This window comes from Microplitis mediator, chromosome 3, assembly GCF_029852145.1.
Source record: "Microplitis mediator isolate UGA2020A chromosome 3, iyMicMedi2.1, whole genome shotgun sequence".
In the NCBI taxonomy this organism is placed as follows: Eukaryota; Metazoa; Arthropoda; class Insecta; order Hymenoptera; family Braconidae; genus Microplitis; species Microplitis mediator.
Window position 1 is genome coordinate 1,284,979 of NC_079971.1, and position 16,515 is coordinate 1,301,493.

General features: G+C 30.2%; 6 protein-coding genes across 9 annotated transcripts; 2 read left to right on the top strand and 4 right to left on the bottom strand.

Annotated features, from left to right (window-relative positions):
* Window positions 1-40: 40 nt before the first annotated feature.
* Window positions 41-3,130, bottom strand: LOC130665677 (protoheme IX farnesyltransferase, mitochondrial). 2 transcript variants are annotated; one of them, XM_057466166.1, is made up of 6 exons: window positions 2,964-3,130; window positions 2,740-2,906; window positions 2,390-2,660; window positions 1,134-1,505; window positions 479-796; window positions 41-404 (listed from the first exon to the last, which is right to left on the bottom strand). In XM_057466166.1, exons 2-6 carry the CDS (start codon window positions 2,818-2,820, stop codon window positions 175-177), a joined length of 1,272 nt encoding a protein of 423 aa, XP_057322149.1. In that variant the 5' UTR covers window positions 2,821-2,906; window positions 2,964-3,130; the 3' UTR covers window positions 41-174. The 2 variants fall into 2 exon arrangements, with proteins under 2 accessions (XP_057322149.1, XP_057322148.1); XM_057466165.1 differs by having other exon boundaries at window positions 2,740-2,849; window positions 2,964-3,129.
* Window positions 3,131-4,716: 1,586 nt separating this feature from the next.
* Window positions 4,717-6,212, bottom strand: LOC130664740 (mitochondrial fission 1 protein). The gene is made up of 4 exons (XM_057464818.1): window positions 6,021-6,212; window positions 5,583-5,792; window positions 5,140-5,245; window positions 4,717-4,882 (listed from the first exon to the last, which is right to left on the bottom strand). Exons 1-4 carry the CDS (start codon window positions 6,063-6,065, stop codon window positions 4,791-4,793), a joined length of 453 nt encoding a protein of 150 aa, XP_057320801.1. The 5' UTR covers window positions 6,066-6,212; the 3' UTR covers window positions 4,717-4,790.
* A 106-nt stretch (window positions 6,213-6,318) lies between these two features.
* On the top strand, window positions 6,319-8,687 carry LOC130664739 (dTTP/UTP pyrophosphatase). Of its 2 annotated transcripts, none has more exons than XM_057464816.1 (4): window positions 6,319-6,524; window positions 7,794-8,029; window positions 8,326-8,472; window positions 8,546-8,687. In XM_057464816.1, exons 1-4 carry the CDS (start codon window positions 6,435-6,437, stop codon window positions 8,685-8,687), a joined length of 615 nt encoding a protein of 204 aa, XP_057320799.1. In that variant the 5' UTR covers window positions 6,319-6,434. The 2 variants fall into 2 exon arrangements, with proteins under 2 accessions (XP_057320799.1, XP_057320800.1); XM_057464817.1 differs by lacking the exon at window positions 6,319-6,524 and adding an exon at window positions 7,342-7,368.
* Window positions 8,688-8,712: 25 nt separating this feature from the next.
* Window positions 8,713-9,591, bottom strand: LOC130664738 (SAGA-associated factor 29-like). The gene has a single exon (XM_057464815.1). It carries the CDS (start codon window positions 9,589-9,591, stop codon window positions 8,713-8,715), a length of 879 nt encoding a protein of 292 aa, XP_057320798.1.
* Window positions 9,592-9,821: 230 nt separating this feature from the next.
* Window positions 9,822-12,234, bottom strand: LOC130664737 (zinc finger protein OZF-like). Its single transcript, XM_057464813.1, has 4 exons — window positions 12,098-12,234; window positions 11,842-11,970; window positions 11,246-11,772; window positions 9,822-10,822 (listed from the first exon to the last, which is right to left on the bottom strand). The coding sequence occupies exons 3-4, from the start codon at window positions 11,718-11,720 to the stop codon at window positions 9,822-9,824; spliced, it is 1,476 nt and encodes a 491-aa protein (XP_057320796.1). The 5' UTR covers window positions 11,721-11,772; window positions 11,842-11,970; window positions 12,098-12,234.
* A 331-nt stretch (window positions 12,235-12,565) lies between these two features.
* LOC130664741 (SUZ domain-containing protein 1-like) lies at window positions 12,566-15,246 on the top strand. Of its 2 annotated transcripts, XM_057464820.1 has the most exons (5): window positions 12,566-12,733; window positions 12,829-12,922; window positions 13,149-13,216; window positions 13,297-13,483; window positions 14,318-15,246. In XM_057464820.1, exons 2-5 carry the CDS (start codon window positions 12,869-12,871, stop codon window positions 14,543-14,545), a joined length of 537 nt encoding a protein of 178 aa, XP_057320803.1. In that variant the 5' UTR covers window positions 12,566-12,733; window positions 12,829-12,868; the 3' UTR covers window positions 14,546-15,246. The 2 variants fall into 2 exon arrangements, with proteins under 2 accessions (XP_057320803.1, XP_057320802.1); XM_057464819.1 differs by having other exon boundaries at window positions 12,567-12,922; window positions 14,318-15,245.
* The last annotated feature ends 1,269 nt before the right edge of the window (window positions 15,247-16,515 follow it).

Here is a 16,515-nt window from a genome sequence, read left to right on the forward strand (position 1 = left end):
TTTAAAAAATTGTGTAAATATATACATAAATACATGAATATTTTGTTTTTTAAACATTTAATTAATAACTTGTACTTGCATACAAGATCGTCTATGATTATTGAATATTTTAATCAATAAATAATAATTATTTTACACATGTACAAGAAGTTCGGGTGAAAACCGCTACGGTAACTACGCAGAGGTTGCGAATACGCCTGCGAGATTCCCAACGATGTGAGGATTTTTGTTAGGATCCACGGCGGTAGATGCGTTGATTATGTCTTGTTTGTCGCTGTTCGATTTTTGGCTCCAGTTTTTTTTGCTCAGCAGGAGCAAGAGCATCAACGCTGGCAGGTGGATCAGCGAGAAACGAAACAGTTTCCGAGAACTTGCGCTGTCTGATTGTTTATTAAAATTCCATGCTGAAATTACAATTATTATAAGTGTTTGCGTTCATTAACTCGTTGGTTTATAAATTTATTTGATAAGTACTCACCTAGATAGAGAAAATATGCATTCAGAGGTGTAGATAATGCAGCAAACCACCAGTGGGTGACATCTAGAACCGGCGCTAGGTAGGAGAGACCCGCAACAACTGCTGTGTATCTCAGAGCAGTGCGACGACAAAGCTCAGGATTGGTAACGGCCATCATGCGGTATCCGGCCCGCGAATAGTCGGATCTTAGGTTCCAAGAGAGTGCGTTGAAGTGCGGGAACTGCCAGGCGTAGAGTATTCCTGACATTATCCATGCACCGGGTGAGAGAATGTCACCTGCGCAACCTGCCCAGCCCATCAGAGGTGGTATCGCACCAACTAGAAAGTCATCGTACGATTTTTTGTATAATTTGCTAATAATGAGTCTGAGGAAAAATTGTTTTTTTTCTTGGGAGTTGGAATTATGTAAAAAATCATTATGACCTTTGAATTTGTGATAAAATTTCCTGTTGTTTGAGTACCCACATCGATATATTTAGACAAAGTAAATATTGACGGATCATCAGTCAATCAACTGACAGTTTAAATGAATAATGAGCTTCTAGTCGTAATGTATCGTTGTTGGTACTCATTTTACGCGGAATTTTATCAGTAATAAGAATATCATATTCATTTTATCTCAATAAATTATTTCTGGATTATAAATAAAAATTACCTATAGAGCCGACCCAAGTATTGCAAATGGAATACCTCTTCATCGGTGTATAAATAAGAGTGTACAGGACTAAATTAGCGGCGCCTAGAGCAGCGGTTAAACCATTGACTTGAAAGTAGAGCAGAGATAACCCAGCGACGCCCGATACTCCTGCGAAAATAATCGCCTGCCCAGGAGTCAAGTGCCCGCGAACAAGAACGCGGTTTTTAGTCCTCGACATCTGGGAGTCAAATGGCACTTCGAAGAATTGGTTAATGGAATTTGCGGTCGCTGATACCATTCCAGTTCCCAGTGCACACATGGCGAAAGTCAATGGATCAAAAACACCAGGTGCTAAGGCGTAGCCTCCCATTGTCGTTATCACCACAAGAGCTGCAATAAATTTATAAATAATAGATCATCCTATTAAAAAAAATCTGTGTGGGATTGCTTGGGAACCCTTAGGAATTCATTCATAATAGTATGGATTTATGTAAGAATCCATAGGAATTAATATAGGAGGGTCTGGATTTATATAGAAATTTATGTATATCTGGATTTCCATATGGGAAATTCACATAGGAAACTGTGAGTACCTGAATTTTCATATAAGGAACTTCAAGTACCTGGATTTTCATATGGAAAATTCATATAGGAAACTGAGTACCTGGATTTCTATGTAGGAAACTGTGGATACCTGGATTTCCATATAGGAAACTGAGTACCTGGATTTCCATGTAGGAAACTGTGGGTACCTGGATTTCCATATGGGAAATTCACATAGGAAACTGTGAGTAACTGAATTTTCGAATAGGGAACTGTAAGTACCTGGATTTTCATATGGAAAATTGATATAGGAAACTTAGTACCTGGATTTCCATATGGAAAATTCACATAGGAAACTGTAAGTACCTGAATTTTCATACAGAAAACTATGAATACTTGGATTCTTATATGGGAAATTCATATAGGAAAGTGTGAGTACCTGAATTTCCATATAGGAAACTGTAAGTACCTGGATTTCCACATGGGAAATTCATATAGGAAACTGAGTACCTGGATTTCCATATGGAAAATTCACATAGGAAACTGAGTACCTGGATTTCCATGTAGGAATTTGGATATGAGGATTTCTATATAAATCTGGATTTTTTGTATAATTTCTATAGAATCCGGAGTATCTGGATTTCTAAATCTATCGCCTCTTGATACGCGTATAGGAATCTATGCTGGATTTTTTTCATAGGGCATTAAAAAACTTGCAACTATGAACTTACATGTCAGCCGAATTTTGGATAACATCAGACAATGTTTATGTAATTTCGAATAGTCTAATTCGATAGCCCGCCATTCAGGTTCTGGCAGCTTTTGTTTTATTTTCCTATTACTTTCTACATTATTATTTTCCAGTGGACTAGATAATACTGCGTCAGGAGGTACCAGAACTGATGGATTTATTGACTTTAGAGATGATTTCCAGTTGGGTGATATCGATATCCATGGATCTTCTTTTAGAGCTGATTCTTTCGTCGCTGGTCTCGCTGTGTACTGAGCAAAAAATTAAAAATTAGCTGTCATTTATCGTTGACGTAAAAAAATTTCAGTTGAATTAAAAATAAAGACTTACAGCTGAGCTGATGATCCTGGGTATGCATGCCGAGTGTTTACAGAGTTTGCAAAGTCGGGAAGTGGATAAAATGAATAACATGATATTTGTTCTAGTAATTAGCTGTCATTCTGAACAAACAATGAATTTTTATAAATATGGAACGTGTGACATAATCGAATCATAACCTAGAGCGCGGTTGGAATTAAAATATTTATTTCTTTATAAGTTTGAATAAAACTCACATGGCTTTGGTTGACTTTAACCGCAGAAATTTATCGTCGCATAATTAAACTCCGCACTTGCTAATTAATTGTAAAATTTATAATAATATGGTAAATACAAATATATCAGCACATTGTTGTACTTGGATTTTAATAATTTCGAAAAATCGGACAATTTCTTTTAGGAAATACATCTTTATTTTTGACACATGCGCATGGGAATTCATGCGCGCATTTTTGCGCGCGAGATTTCCCAAATTTGAATTTAATTAATTTCTGCGGGCGAATATCTATGACAGATTCCCATTGCAAAGATTCCTGATGATGTCGATGATAAATCAACCAGGTCCCGATAACACAGATAATAAAATATCACCCAGATATTCTAGATATCACCCAGATTTGATAAATTTATATAATTATCACATCTGTGCAGCGAATGAAATTAAAAGTTGATAATACTGAAGTTAACAAACGTCAAAAAATTTTTGGAATTTAAAAAAAATAATAAATTATAAAAAAAAAAATATTTTGAAAAATTGCACTTGTAGATTTTTTTATTTTCTACATGTGCATTTTTTTAGTTTTTTTTTTTTTGCAATTGATTTGGTGAAAAAAAAATCCAAAAATTGTTGATTGTCTGCTAACTTCTGGATCATGTTAGCCGACGTCTAATAATTTTTTTATTTTTTTTTTAAGCAATATATTATAAAAAAAAATATTTAAAAAATTTGCACCTGTAATTCTTAAAATTTTCTACCTGAGCATATTTTTAGTTTTTGTTTTTTTGTAATTGATTTGTTGAAAAAAAAAATCAAACAATTACTAATTGTCTGCTAGCTTCAAGATCATAAAAGTTGGTACTTTTAGCAGAGGATTTTAAATTTCCCAGAATTTTACAGATTTTTTTTATTGAGGTCGACAATAATAAAAAAATATAAGCGGCAATTAATTTACAAATAATTAGTGCGATGATGTTTAATGGAAGTAGAGATTGTAGGAACTATATATGTAGGGATTTGATTCGTAGAAATCAATCTGCTGCGTCGAAAAAAAATCATATCAAGATTTAAATTGCGTAGGATCCTCAGCAGTGGCCTCGTACCTCGAAAAAATGGACAAAACCACTAGTCTGCTGACTTTAATGGGTCTAAAAAATCAATAGATCGGTTTAAAAATTGATATTTGCATAGATTTCGATCGGCTGCATTGAAAAAAAAATGATATCGGAATTTAAACTGCGTAGAATCCTCAGCAGTGGCCTCGAAACTCAAATGCTGCAATTTGATGATTTTTTATTTAAAAATCACGCAATATCATAAGTTATTAAGTGGAATTAATTAATGTACAAAAATTCAATTAATTTAATAATTATTTATCTTTATTTAGGAAATTTAAATAATTTCTTTGTGTAGAGTTACATTATGTTATTGTAGAGGATTAATAAATATGAAAGAAATTTATTTCTTTCGAGTCTCACCTCTATTTACAAAAAAAAAAATAAATAAAAAAAAAATTTACCCAATACAAAATTTACATACATTAGTACGCATTGACTACTTGTACTTGTGTTATGTTAAGTTAGTCATCAAATAATAATAAAGTAACAAAACTATACAAATCAAGTAAGAAATACAACGAAGACTTTAAATTATACATTAGAATCACTCGGCCCTTCGCCATCGACTCTTAAAGTAACGCAATAATTAAATTCATAATTATGTATTATGTATTGTAAAATTATAGTTAAAGTAATTTTTGGATAAATTGTTAAAAAAAAAAAATTATATAAATATATAACAACGAAATGTAACATTTGGTTAAAGTTAGCAATCAGTTTTAAGTCGGCTAAGATTTTTTTGCCATTGCGATTCCAAGTCCGAGGATACTCGCAAGTCCAACAATTACCCCTCCAGCTACAGCCATTCCTACTAGACCCTCTGGAAATAATTCAAATAAATAATTTATTATTGCAGTTGCCTACAATCCACACAAATTATATAAATATAACATTTATTAAATAATAACTTCTGTATCATAAATTTGTCAATTGCCTGGGATTTAAAACAATTTTATTTTTTTGAAATTAAATGAAAAACAGACTCAGAAATAAATCACGGGATTCTTCAAAACTGCGCTTAATAAAAAAAAGTAAAATTCATTTCTAGATAAAGAAGTAAAAAAAAATTGACTGCACCTTTCTCCATTTTTTTTCTGATGCAAGTTTCCAAATCTTGTACTTGTTTGTTTCCTGGTTCCACTTGTAAAAATGCTCGGACGTAATGAAGTGCTTTGGTGTACTCCTAAAAATTTAATTTTCAAAATTTTATAATAAAAATAACTTCTACTCTTTATTTTTACACAAATAAAATATTTAAATTCAAATTACAAATAAATAAAAACTAAAATTTGAATTACCGCCAAATACTGATGGTATCAGTAGACGTCAGACAATTAAAATTATTAAATAAATTAGAAAATATCAAATATAAAATTCTCCATATCAACTTTTAAATTATTCTCGTAAAAATAAATAAAAATCTTGAGTTTATTTACTTAAAAAAAAAAAAAAAACTCTGCTACTTCAGGTGTAAAAAATGAATAAAAAAAAAGTGTAATTATAATTAAAAAGTAAATTACCTTAATCCGCGCATTTCCAATAGCTAAATAATAAAGACAATCTCGTTTTTCAGCATCTCCATGATTATTGAAGAGATCTTCCAGCAAAACGATTCCTTTTCTTATGTCCGATGGATATTTACTTCGTACAAGACACCAAGCATACTCGAACTGTGCTTTTTGAGTTACGTGCGACGTTCTCAGCTGCTCATTGTATATATTTTCAAATTTCTAAATTGACATAACAATTAAATAATCAACAATTATTATCATTACAACTCAGTCATTACTAGAATTATATCATCTGACGCAATACGCCGCCTTTTAAAATTTATATCTCATCTATTAGATTACATTACTCATATTTTTGTATTGCATCAGTAATTAATTAACCAATTAATTAATTATTTAAAATGGAGTGTAATTAATTAATGAGTAATTTGTAATTTTAATACGTACTTTCAAGTCTTCTGACGACACAACCTCATTCAGTACATCTTCCATTGTTCTTTTTTAATTATTTTCCAAAATTTAAACTTCAATTATTATTTTTTTTTTTTAAATAATTAGAAATATTTTTTTTAATTTTATTATTTATTTATTTATTTGAATAAAAAAACGTCTTGATAAATGTCAAAGATGGAGCAGTTTTATAATTTCCTTTTCATTCTTTAATAATATATATATTTATATATCAGAACGTATATTTATGTAAGTATATATGTATATTTAAAGGAGAATTTTCATGAAGGAAATTCAAGAAAAATCGCTGATAGAAATCAATGGAAATAAAAATGGAAATGTAAATAAACAAACAAAAAATAGAATTTTGAATTTTTTTGAATTTAAATTAATTATTTATATATTTAAAATATGTTAGAACCAACTTTGCAAGCATTGTCATCAATAAGAGTTATTTTAGCAAGTGGATCTCCAAGACGACGTGAAATAATTAAAAATTTGGTAACAATTATAATTTATTGCTCATGATAGTGACAGCAGACACTTTGTTTTTTTTTTTTATTTTTCAGTAAACAAATTAAGTGTCAAGATTTAAAAATATTTGAATTTTTAATTCAGAGTAGAAATTTTATGATACTGAAGTTAGCAGACGTCTAATAATTTTTTGATTTTTTTTTAGATGATATAAAATTTAAAAAAAAATATTTAAAAAAATTGCACCTGAAGTTTTTTAAATTTCCTACATGTGCTTATTTTTATATTATTTTTTTGCAGTTGATTTATTGAAAAACGAAAATTCAAAAATTTTTAAATGTCTGCTAACTTCAGGATTATGAAATTTTACGATCCTGAAGTTAGCAAACAATTAAAAATTTTCGAATTTTTTTTGAATATTTAAATTTGAAGAAAAAAAAATTAAAAATATACACGTGTAGAAAATTTAAAAGACTACAAGTGCAATTTTTTTTAATATTTTTTTTTTCATATTTCAGTTTTTATAAAAATCCAAAAATTATTAGACGTCGGTTAACTTCAGTATTATAAAAATTTTACGGATGTGAATGTAGCAGACATCAGACAAAATTAAAATCATAAATCAATAGAGGAAATAATTTAAAAAATGCACTTATTAATTTTTTAAATTTTATTTTACTAATTGCTTACTCTATTCATTAATAATTTAAAATTTGTCTGGCGTCTGCTACATTTACACTCATGAATTTTTTTTTATTATTTGTTAAGTGTCGGGTTCAGTTTCATAAAATAATTAGACAATTATTCAAGTTTATATTGATATTTATTATCATTATTATTTAGAAATAAAATATTTATTATGAGAGCAAATGTAACAGACATACAATTTTTTAATTACACATACAAAAATTAAATAATTAAAAGAATAAAATGCATGTACTGAATTTTTGAATTTTCCAAACATGCATTTTTTATATGATCCTGAAGTTAGCAGACAATTAGTAATTTTCAGATTTTTTTTTCAACAGATCAATTACAAAAAAACCAAAAACTAAAAATATGCACATGTAGAAAATTAAAAAAACTACAGGTGCAATTTTTCTAAATATTTTTTTTTTTTATAATTCATCGTTTAAAAAAAAATCAAAAAATTATTAGACGTCGGCTAACTTCAGTATCATATTTTTTATTTTTATTTTATCAACACTAATTTATTATTTCAAAATTTCAAAAATTATCAGATGCCCGCTAACTTTACTATCATATATTTATTTACAATAACGTTTTGTTACAAAGGGAATAAATGTTGAATGTATAACATCAAAGTATGACGAGAACCTCGACAGGAATAAATACAAAAATCATGGAGATTACGTTCAAGATCTCGCTTATTACAAAGTACACGATGTTTATAACGATATAAAAAAAGACGCTCCAGTATTAATTATTGGCGCTGACACAATTGTTACACTCGGAGACAGTATTTTCGGTAAACCAAAAGATTCAACTGATGCTGTAAGAATATTATCCAGGTCAGTATCCACTGAAAGCAGCAGAGAATCAGCAAATTCTACAACTCAGAGAATTTCAATCCCGGTTTCCATTTATTCAAAATAATCATCAATTATTTTTATCCAAAACTGCTTTTAAATTTTTTATTTTCAAAATCATGCCCGCAAACTTCAGTCATCTTTCAAAATTTTCCTCCATATTTTATTTACAAACTTTTAAACGTCTGCTAATTCCAGTACTAAAATCATCACTGAAAAATTTAACTGCTATCATTATTGTCAGTCGATGACCGCTGATATTTAAAACTGTGTTTCAGTCTGGCAAATAAAGAGCACGTCGTTTATACCGGCGTATGTCTGAAGACACTCGACAAAGAGATAAAATTCTACGAGAGTGCGAAAGTTAAAGTCGGAGACATCACCAGGGAGCAGATAGAAGCTTACGTAAAAACTGGCGAGCCAATGTAAGCTATCATATCAAGTGATTAATATAATCAAAGTCTATATATTTATCTATATATCTTACATTAATTACAGGGACAAAGCTGGTGGTTACGGGATCCAAGGGGTCGGCGGTTGCTTGATAGAATCTATCAACGGTGATTTCTATACAGTAATGGGCATGCCACTGTACACTTTAGTTAAACATTTAAATCAACTGTACTCGATGACAAAATAAATTTACGTTTGTTGATAATCATCAGCTAGCTCTTGCTCTTCTTTCCCTCCTTGATAGAGATGACGTACCGCTGGGCGACATTCAGCGGGGGTGAATATCCATCAGCATATGACGCGTCTTCGAACAGAACTTCGTACTCTTCGGTGGCTGAATTCGGCAGCTGGTTGACGACAGCTTTGTAGAAACACGTCGTCTGCGGGTAGAGGGCCATTACGATGGAACCTTTTGGAAACAGGGCATGTGGGTCAGTGTCCGGGTTGGCTCTCATCAGTGGCAGCGGTACGACGCGTCTTCTAGACAAAGTATGACGGTCTTTTTGCTCTTCGTCGATGTCGTCGACCTCGTACTTGTTTGTAGTCAGGTTAAAGTGCACGACTTCTGCGAGGATCCAGTTTTCCTCTTCGTCTGACGAACTTTTCACCAGCGCTGCTACCATGTCGCCCATTTTAGCGACGTAAGTTGACTCTGCTGGTACTGCACCGCAGAGTGCTGGCGCCTTGGCACCAGGTGTTTTACCCACGTAGAGAGGCAAAGTTGCGGCAGTACTTTGCAGCATTTTCATCAAAGCTCCCCGACGTATTGTCTCTTTATTTCCGGCATTGCGCGCTTGGATTCTACGCTCATTCCTGATAGCGCGAATTTCATTGATTTTGCTCAGAGCTGAGCGCAAAAGTTCTTCCTCTTGCTGGGCATCTTGTATCGCTGAATTGTACAGAGTTTTTAGTTTCTGCTGATAGTACGGAGTTATTTTATCATCTGGAGTAACTTTTTCATGAGCTTTTGTTATGTTATTTAAATTAACCTCTGATCTAGTCCGTTCATTTTCAATATCTTTCACTAGCTGGTATATATTTTTCAAACGCTCTTGGATTTGGTGAGCAGCCGCATCTGCTGTGAACGGCATCGCGCTTTTGATTTATTGTTTATTTATTTATTTTTAAATATTTATTATTTACACTGCATCAGTTATTTTCTGTTACTTTGAAAGAGGTTATTATTTTTATTGGTCAAGTATTTACTGTTTGTACTTCGGAGTCAACTTAAAACAGATGGCGGCACCGCTGAATTTCCTGATTGAAGTTTTACCCCCAGTTTTTCAGCGGCGCGATTTAAATTAGCGCGCGCATGAAAAATTCAATTATCTTTTTTCTCATGAGTGAGCATGTGCTTTTTCAAAGTATAACTGTGACAATATACTTTACGACAAACGTGACACTGGAATTGTTTTTTTCCAATAGAGCAAACGTGTTGCTGCAAAAATATATTTTTAGCGAATTTCAAGTGGCAAAATTTGCACTCGAATGGTGTAACTCCTTTGTGACCGAGCATGTGCTTTTCGAAAAATTTTTTCTGAGAGTATTTTTTTTTACAAACGTTACACTTGAATTTCTTTTCACATTTTCGTCTGGGAGAGTTAACTCTTGAGTGACTTTCAATATGTCTTTTTAAATTTCTCTTTGTCGAGGAAACTTTCCCGCAAATTTTGCAATCAAGTTCTTCTTCTTTGTTAAAGTGACTGCGAATGTGAACCGCTAGATTAACTTTACGAGTGAATTCTGACTTGCAAACATCACACACAAGCGGTTCCTTAGTTTTATGCAAGCCCTCGACGTGTCTCTCTAGAGCTTCTGCGGTATTGAAAGTTACCTGACAGCTTTCGCAATTAAACGGGCATGTTTTCGCGTGAAAAAGCATGTGACGTTCCATGTTGGTCTTGAGCAAATAAGTTTTCTGGCAAACGTTGCATTCGTATTGAGGCGGTTCATTTGCGAGACAAACGTGATTTTGCAGGCCTTGTTTGTAGGCGTAGAATTTGTTACAAACGTCGCACTTGAACTTACGTTTGTCAGAATGGATTCTCATGTGTTGATTCAAACTTAACTTTTTGAGAAATCTTACGGGACAAATCGGACATGGAAAGGAGTTCCTGCCTTTGTGATTAACACGCATATGCTGCTTCAACATACTTTTGTAAGCGGTTCGATACTCACAAATCTTGCACTTGAATGGTTGCTCCCTCGCGTGAAGAAGCACGTGCTGCTCTAAATATTTTTTCGAGTGGTACTTTTTTTGACAAATTTCACACTTGTGCTTATTTCTACTTTTTTTCTTTTGTCTCTCTATTTGTATCAGCTCTGTAACAGTTAATTTAATTTCTAGCATCAAAAATTATATTTCTTTATTTGGCGGTATTTAAATTACGTAAAAAAATCTGAAAACCAGTTGACCATGTGGGCCAACTCCAAAACTTCCGGCCGTTTTCGAGCTCTCTGATTATAATTGATAAATTTTTTAGCTTTTCGAGCTCAAAAAACGGTCGGCTCAAGAAAATATTCATTATCTATTTTTAAAAGTTTTATATTTTCAAGGCGGGAATTTAAAAATTTAAAAGCAGGAGGGAAATAAATGAAAAAGTGGATGGGGGTTAAAAAATGATCCTAAATGTGTTACGTAATTTAAGTACTGCCCCTATCAATAAATATGTACTGATTGTCGATATTTTTTAATGATCAATTTCAAAAGAAAATTAATTAGGAAAAAAATTAATTAACACCCACCTGTCAAAATATTGGATTTAGCATTTTTGGGTCCGTATGAAATTCTGTTCATTTTCCTTCTGTTTGGCTTAAAGTCTCCAGCCAAAGGATCAGTGTCATTTTCCACAGAAATACTTGTAGAATTTTCCAGCGAACATGAGTCTTGATAAATAGTATCACTTTCAATTTTTATTTCCGCAGTAACCAAACTTTCATCCACTGCAGCCTCATTAATTAAACTTGTATTGTTTGCATGAATAAATGTCTGTATATTGCCATTATCTCTGTTATCATTTTCAGCAAAAGAGTTTTCTTCTTCGCACAATGATTCAACTTTTATTATTTGAACATTCAATGGATTTGAATCATTGCAGTCTTCATTTATCAAACTTTGATTACTTGATGGTATTTTACTTCTGTCATTACTGTTAGTTATATTGTCAATAATTAATATTCCATTATTTACGCGGAATGTTGATGAGCTCGTGCTAATCATCTTGCCGAATTTTATCAAATTAATTCTCAATAAAATTTTCCAATACCGAAATCTATAAAAAAAAACCATCATTAAAATTTGTTGCTGTCAAATAATCAATTATAATTTTTATTTATTTTACCAATCGTCTTATTATTAAAATCCTGCCTCAGATAAATTTAAATTCTTATCATCACCATTGTAAGTCATCTGGTCAAAATAAATTCAAATTATCGATACGTAAACAAAAAATTGTATCGTAACTTTATCACTGCAACATAAATAATAGACAGGTTATATATTTGTATATTTATGTTACTAATAATTAATGATTAAATTTAAAAAAAAATGACTGATTTCAATATTTGACTACTAATTATTTAATAAATTAATAATACCGTAGTAAAATTTTTTTTTCTTCTATACTTTTATAAATAAATTAAATAGTAAACAAATAAACGTCCAGGTATCAATCACTCATGCTCATGTGGTACCAGAAATCCTCTAGATCTCAAAAATTTCAAACAAATTATCATCCGAGCCGGTCATTAAATTTAGTCCATTTAAAAACCGCGCGGTTTCGCTGCCTGGACTTTTCAAAAAAACATTTAAAATAAATAAAAAATAATAATAACAGTAATTACTTATTGTCGTGATACTATTACATAAATAATATATAAATTAATATATAATTTAGTAACCTAATTAAGAGTAATTAAATTTAATTATCCAGTGGGAATTTTTACAAGAAAAAAGAAAGTGACGGCAAATTTAAAAAAACCGCGCATGCGTAATTTGAATAATTTTAGTTTTCGCGCTGTTGTGTGGGTGGTTGTGTAGCTGACAACTTGCAACGACACATGATAAAATACACGCACACACACACATAAATTCAGGGCACGGAAGAGAGAAAGAATAAGAGAGTTTGCTTGCGAAAAGGAGATTTTACTCTCTTTTTATATTTTTTTTTTCCAAAGTCCTGATCTGCCTCGAGCCCGAAGTGACTCGAGGTAAGAGGGCCAACCGACGATCAGGTTACAAATTATTTTAGTAATCAAAAATACATATAAATAATTAAAAGTATATTTGTTACAACTGGAAATAAATATAAAACGTTTATCAATTTAAGACTGACTTTAATTACGACTGCTAGAGGTAATTCCCGCACAATGTCGACCGCTGATGAAGTTTTTGAGAGTTGGGAGGAAATGGAGGCATCTGGAGTAAGTTATACTTATAAATATGTCTATATATGTATATATAATAAATTTATTTTTACTCTTAATATCAAGCTAACCTAAAAAAATTAAATTATTTTTGAATTTAAAAAAAAAATTCAAATTCAAATATGATATCAGATATTTACTAATGACTCACAGCACATTTTGTTGGTTAGTTTTTTTGAAAGTATCGATAACAAAGTAACTGATGTCTTTGTTTTTTTGTCAGGCACTCGACAAAAAGCTCAGTGGATTACAATTAAATAGTTTGGGGAGTCTGGAGGACCGACAATCCAAGTAAGTATTTTATTTTTTAATTAAGTAAACAGTTGACGTAAGAAAGTTTTGATTAAAAAAAAAAATTTATGTATTTTTAGAGTTGCTGGTGCGAATACAAATGGTAGGATGATTATTCTAGGTGACGATAGTGTTAGATCACAATATGTACCTCCTAAACCGACTGTTAAAATATTGAAGCGACCGCAAAGTGATTTACGGGGTAACGGCGATGGCCAAATGTCAAATGGTGATAAACCTAAACAGCCAATTAAATCATTGAAACAAGTAATTATAATTTAATTAGATTTTTAAAATATTGGAAAATTTATTACCCGATCACCAGACTCCGCTTATATATTTTATTTATTAAATTATTTGTTTTTTCTCTGAGTGAATGTAGCAGACAAATTTTTAATTATAAATAAATATAGTAAATAATTAGTAAAATAAAATTTTTAAAAAATGCGCTTTTGAAAAATTTGAAAATTAATAAATGCATTTTTTCGAAATATTTTTTTTTTAATTATTTACTCTATTTATTTATAATTTTAAATTTGTCTCTGCTACATTCAATGATCCTGAAGTTAGCAGACAATTAGTAATTTTCAGATTTTTTTTTCAACAAATCAATTACAAAAAAACTACAGGTGCAATTTTTCTAAATATTTTTTTTTTTTATAATTCATTGTTTAAAAAAAATCAAAAAATTATTAGACGTTCGCTAATTTCAGTATCATCATTCAATGATCCTGAAATTAGCAGGCATTAGTAATTTTTGGATTTTTTTTTCTCAAAATCAATTACAAAAAAACAAAAACTAAAAATATGCACATGTAGAAAATTTAAAAAACTACAGGTGCAATTTTTCTAAATATTTTTTTTTTTTATAATTCATCGTTTAAAAAAAAATCAAAAAATTATTAGACGTCGGCTAACTTCAGTATCATTACATTCACACTCATATTAATTTATCAGGTCTAATTATTTATTTAATGAAGAAATTAAAGCAGTCTCGGTTTTTTTATATAAAAAAAAATTTTTGAAATGAAATTTTACAAGAGAGCTGGGGATCGAGTATTTTGTGTGAAAAATTATTAAAATAAAATTTTTATTATTCAGAGAGAACAAGAGTACGCGGAAGCGCGAAAAAGAATTCTTGGAGAAGAAAGAAGTCCTGAAGAAAAATTAACCCATGAAGTAAATAAAATTCAGTCGAAATTAATAAGTCAAAGTCGGAGCCCCACTGAAAGTACTTCCAGTAATAAAATTATCAATCCAATTAATAATCAAGTTATCAGAATGCCCATTGGTCCAGACGGAACACGCGGATTTAATGCAAGGAGGTAGCAAGGCTACGCCATTTAAACAGCTGTACATATATTTATATATATGTATATATAAATACATATAATTATATATTTATATATATGTATGTATACACTATCTTCATCAGCAAACAATAACAAAAACAAAATATGATTATAATAATAAAGAAAAAACTCCTCGGTAATTTAATTGAAAAATTTTTCTACTGTGGCTCGGGGAGAGGCGGCTATGAAGGTCGTCGAGCAGTGAACAGCAGCAGCTAATCTCGTGATCCCGACCAACTGGCTCTTCAGGACAGCTGATAAATTTCCTTTAATTCATCAGCTCAAGATACTGGTGGATCTTAAACTCCTGCATTGAGTCGTGAGCTAGAAGAAAAAAAGAAAACTCTTGTTATTTATTTTCTACAAATCACCGACCAGCAGAGGAGGAAAAGTTCTCTAGAGTTTTGTCCTAGAGATAAATGAACTCGAGTTATTTTAAACAGCAGAATTATTCTGCAACGTTCATCTGTTCATTGCAAATTTAACCCATTTAATTGATAATTACATTAATTGCATAACTACATTATTAAATTAATAATTTATCTTTCACTCTCTCTATTGACATTTACTTTTGTGGTTTACAAATACTTATAAGTACATCACTTAAGTTTTAAAATAATACTATGACAAATTTTTCATGTACATTATTTAACATTCATTGTTTTTCAGTATGTAAATATTTCTTTGAATTAATGGTAATAAAAATATTGTTTAAATATTTTTTTTTATATCTATTCCTTTTATTTTGAGGGGTAACCGACTTTCAATTCAATTTAATTCACAGATAAAAACTGGAAATTTAAAATAGAAAGTCTTTAGCGTTTTTTAAAACTTAACACGGCTAGAAATTTCGTATTTTCAAAAATTCAAATTTTTCTCCGAGAAACTCGAGTGTAGCAAAGATACTCCGGTTTATTTTTCTGAGAAAATGAGGTCCGGTATCTCCTTAATATCAAAAAAGTGTCGATTATTTTATGAAAAATTAATTTAATTTAAACAAATAAATAAAAAACTTTTGAAAATTTTACATTTAAAATTTTAAAAAATATGAGTGTGAATGTAGCAGAGGTCAAATTTAAAATTATTAATTAATAGAGTAAATAATTAATAAAATAAAATTTAAAAAAAATGGACTTATTAATTTTGAAATTTTTTAAATGCGCATTTTTTCAAAATTTTATTCGATTAATTATTTACTATATTAATTAATAATTTTAAATTTGATGTCTGCTACATTCACACTCATTAAAAAATTCACGATCCTGAAGTTAGCAGACAATTGAAAATTTTTGGACTTTTTTTTGAACAATTAAATTTGAAGAAAAAAAAAATTAAAAATATGCACATGTAGAAAATTTAAAAAACTACAGGTGCAATTTTTTTAAATATTTTTTTTTTCATAATTTATCGTTTTTTAAAAAATCCAAAAATTATTAGATGTCGGCTAACTTCAGTATCATAAAAAATTCATGATACTGAAGTTAGCCGACGTCTAATAATTTTTGGATTTTCTTTTAGACGGTAAATTATAAAAAAAAAAATATTTGAAAAAATTGCACCTGTAGTTTTTTAAATTTTCTACATGTGCATATTTTTAGTTTTTTTTTTTTTGTGATTGTTTTCTTTAAAAAAAATCCGAAAATTTTGAATCGTCTGCTAACTTCAGGATCATAAAAAATTCTTCTTTTGCATATGAGAAAAATTTTATTTTATTTACAAGTAATTCGTTTATAAAAATTACAAAATTATCTGACGTCTGCTACTTTCGTCTCATATTATTTTTAAAAATACAAATAATTATTGCAGCAGCAAAATTTTTTTTTTCTGTTTTTTTTTTGACAGCAAGAATGTAAAAGTGTAAGTAAGACAGATATATAACTTTATTATCATAAGATTGAAGTGTTTCTGACGGTAATGGCGCGTTAGTAAATTGAGTATATATATATA

What these genes read in the sequence shown, in the direction of transcription:
- LOC130664741 (XM_057464820.1), top strand. Translation starts at nt 12,869, where the DNA reads ATGTCGACCGCTGATGAAGTTTTTGAGAGTTGGGAGGAAATGGAGGCA. An exon ending in AGGAAATGGAGGCATCTGGA is followed by an intron (nt 12,923 to 13,148) that starts GTAAGTTATACT and finishes TTTTTTTGTCAG; the next exon opens with GCACTCGACAAAAAGCTCAG. An exon ending in CTGGAGGACCGACAATCCAA is followed by an intron (nt 13,217 to 13,296) that starts GTAAGTATTTTA and finishes ATGTATTTTTAG; the next exon opens with AGTTGCTGGTGCGAATACAA.
- LOC130665677 (XM_057466166.1), bottom strand. Translation starts at nt 2,820, where the DNA reads ATGTTATTCATTTTATCCACTTCCCGACTTTGCAAACTCTGTAAACAC. An exon ending in ATCCAAAATTCGGCTGACAT is followed by an intron (nt 1,506 to 2,389) that starts GTAAGTTCATAG and finishes AATTTATTGCAG; the next exon opens with CTCTTGTGGTGATAACGACA. An exon ending in TACTTGGGTCGGCTCTATAG is followed by an intron (nt 797 to 1,133) that starts GTAATTTTTATT and finishes ATGACTTTCTAG; the next exon opens with TTGGTGCGATACCACCTCTG.
- LOC130664737 (XM_057464813.1), bottom strand. Translation starts at nt 11,720, where the DNA reads ATGATTAGCACGAGCTCATCAACATTCCGCGTAAATAATGGAATATTA. An exon ending in TAAATCCAATATTTTGACAG is followed by an intron (nt 10,823 to 11,245) that starts GTGGGTGTTAAT and finishes TAACTGTTACAG; the next exon opens with AGCTGATACAAATAGAGAGA.
- LOC130664740 (XM_057464818.1), bottom strand. Translation starts at nt 6,065, where the DNA reads ATGGAAGATGTACTGAATGAGGTTGTGTCGTCAGAAGACTTGAAA. An exon ending in TGTCGTCAGAAGACTTGAAA is followed by an intron (nt 5,793 to 6,020) that starts GTACGTATTAAA and finishes ATGTCAATTTAG; the next exon opens with AAATTTGAAAATATATACAA. An exon ending in CAGAAAAAAAATGGAGAAAG is followed by an intron (nt 4,883 to 5,139) that starts GTGCAGTCAATT and finishes AATTATTTCCAG; the next exon opens with AGGGTCTAGTAGGAATGGCT.
- LOC130664739 (XM_057464816.1), top strand. Translation starts at nt 6,435, where the DNA reads ATGTTAGAACCAACTTTGCAAGCATTGTCATCAATAAGAGTTATTTTA. An exon ending in GTGAAATAATTAAAAATTTG is followed by an intron (nt 6,525 to 7,793) that starts GTAACAATTATA and finishes TTTGTTACAAAG; the next exon opens with GGAATAAATGTTGAATGTAT. An exon ending in GTAAAAACTGGCGAGCCAAT is followed by an intron (nt 8,473 to 8,545) that starts GTAAGCTATCAT and finishes CATTAATTACAG; the next exon opens with GGACAAAGCTGGTGGTTACG.
- LOC130664738 (XM_057464815.1), bottom strand. Translation starts at nt 9,591, where the DNA reads ATGCCGTTCACAGCAGATGCGGCTGCTCACCAAATCCAAGAGCGTTTG.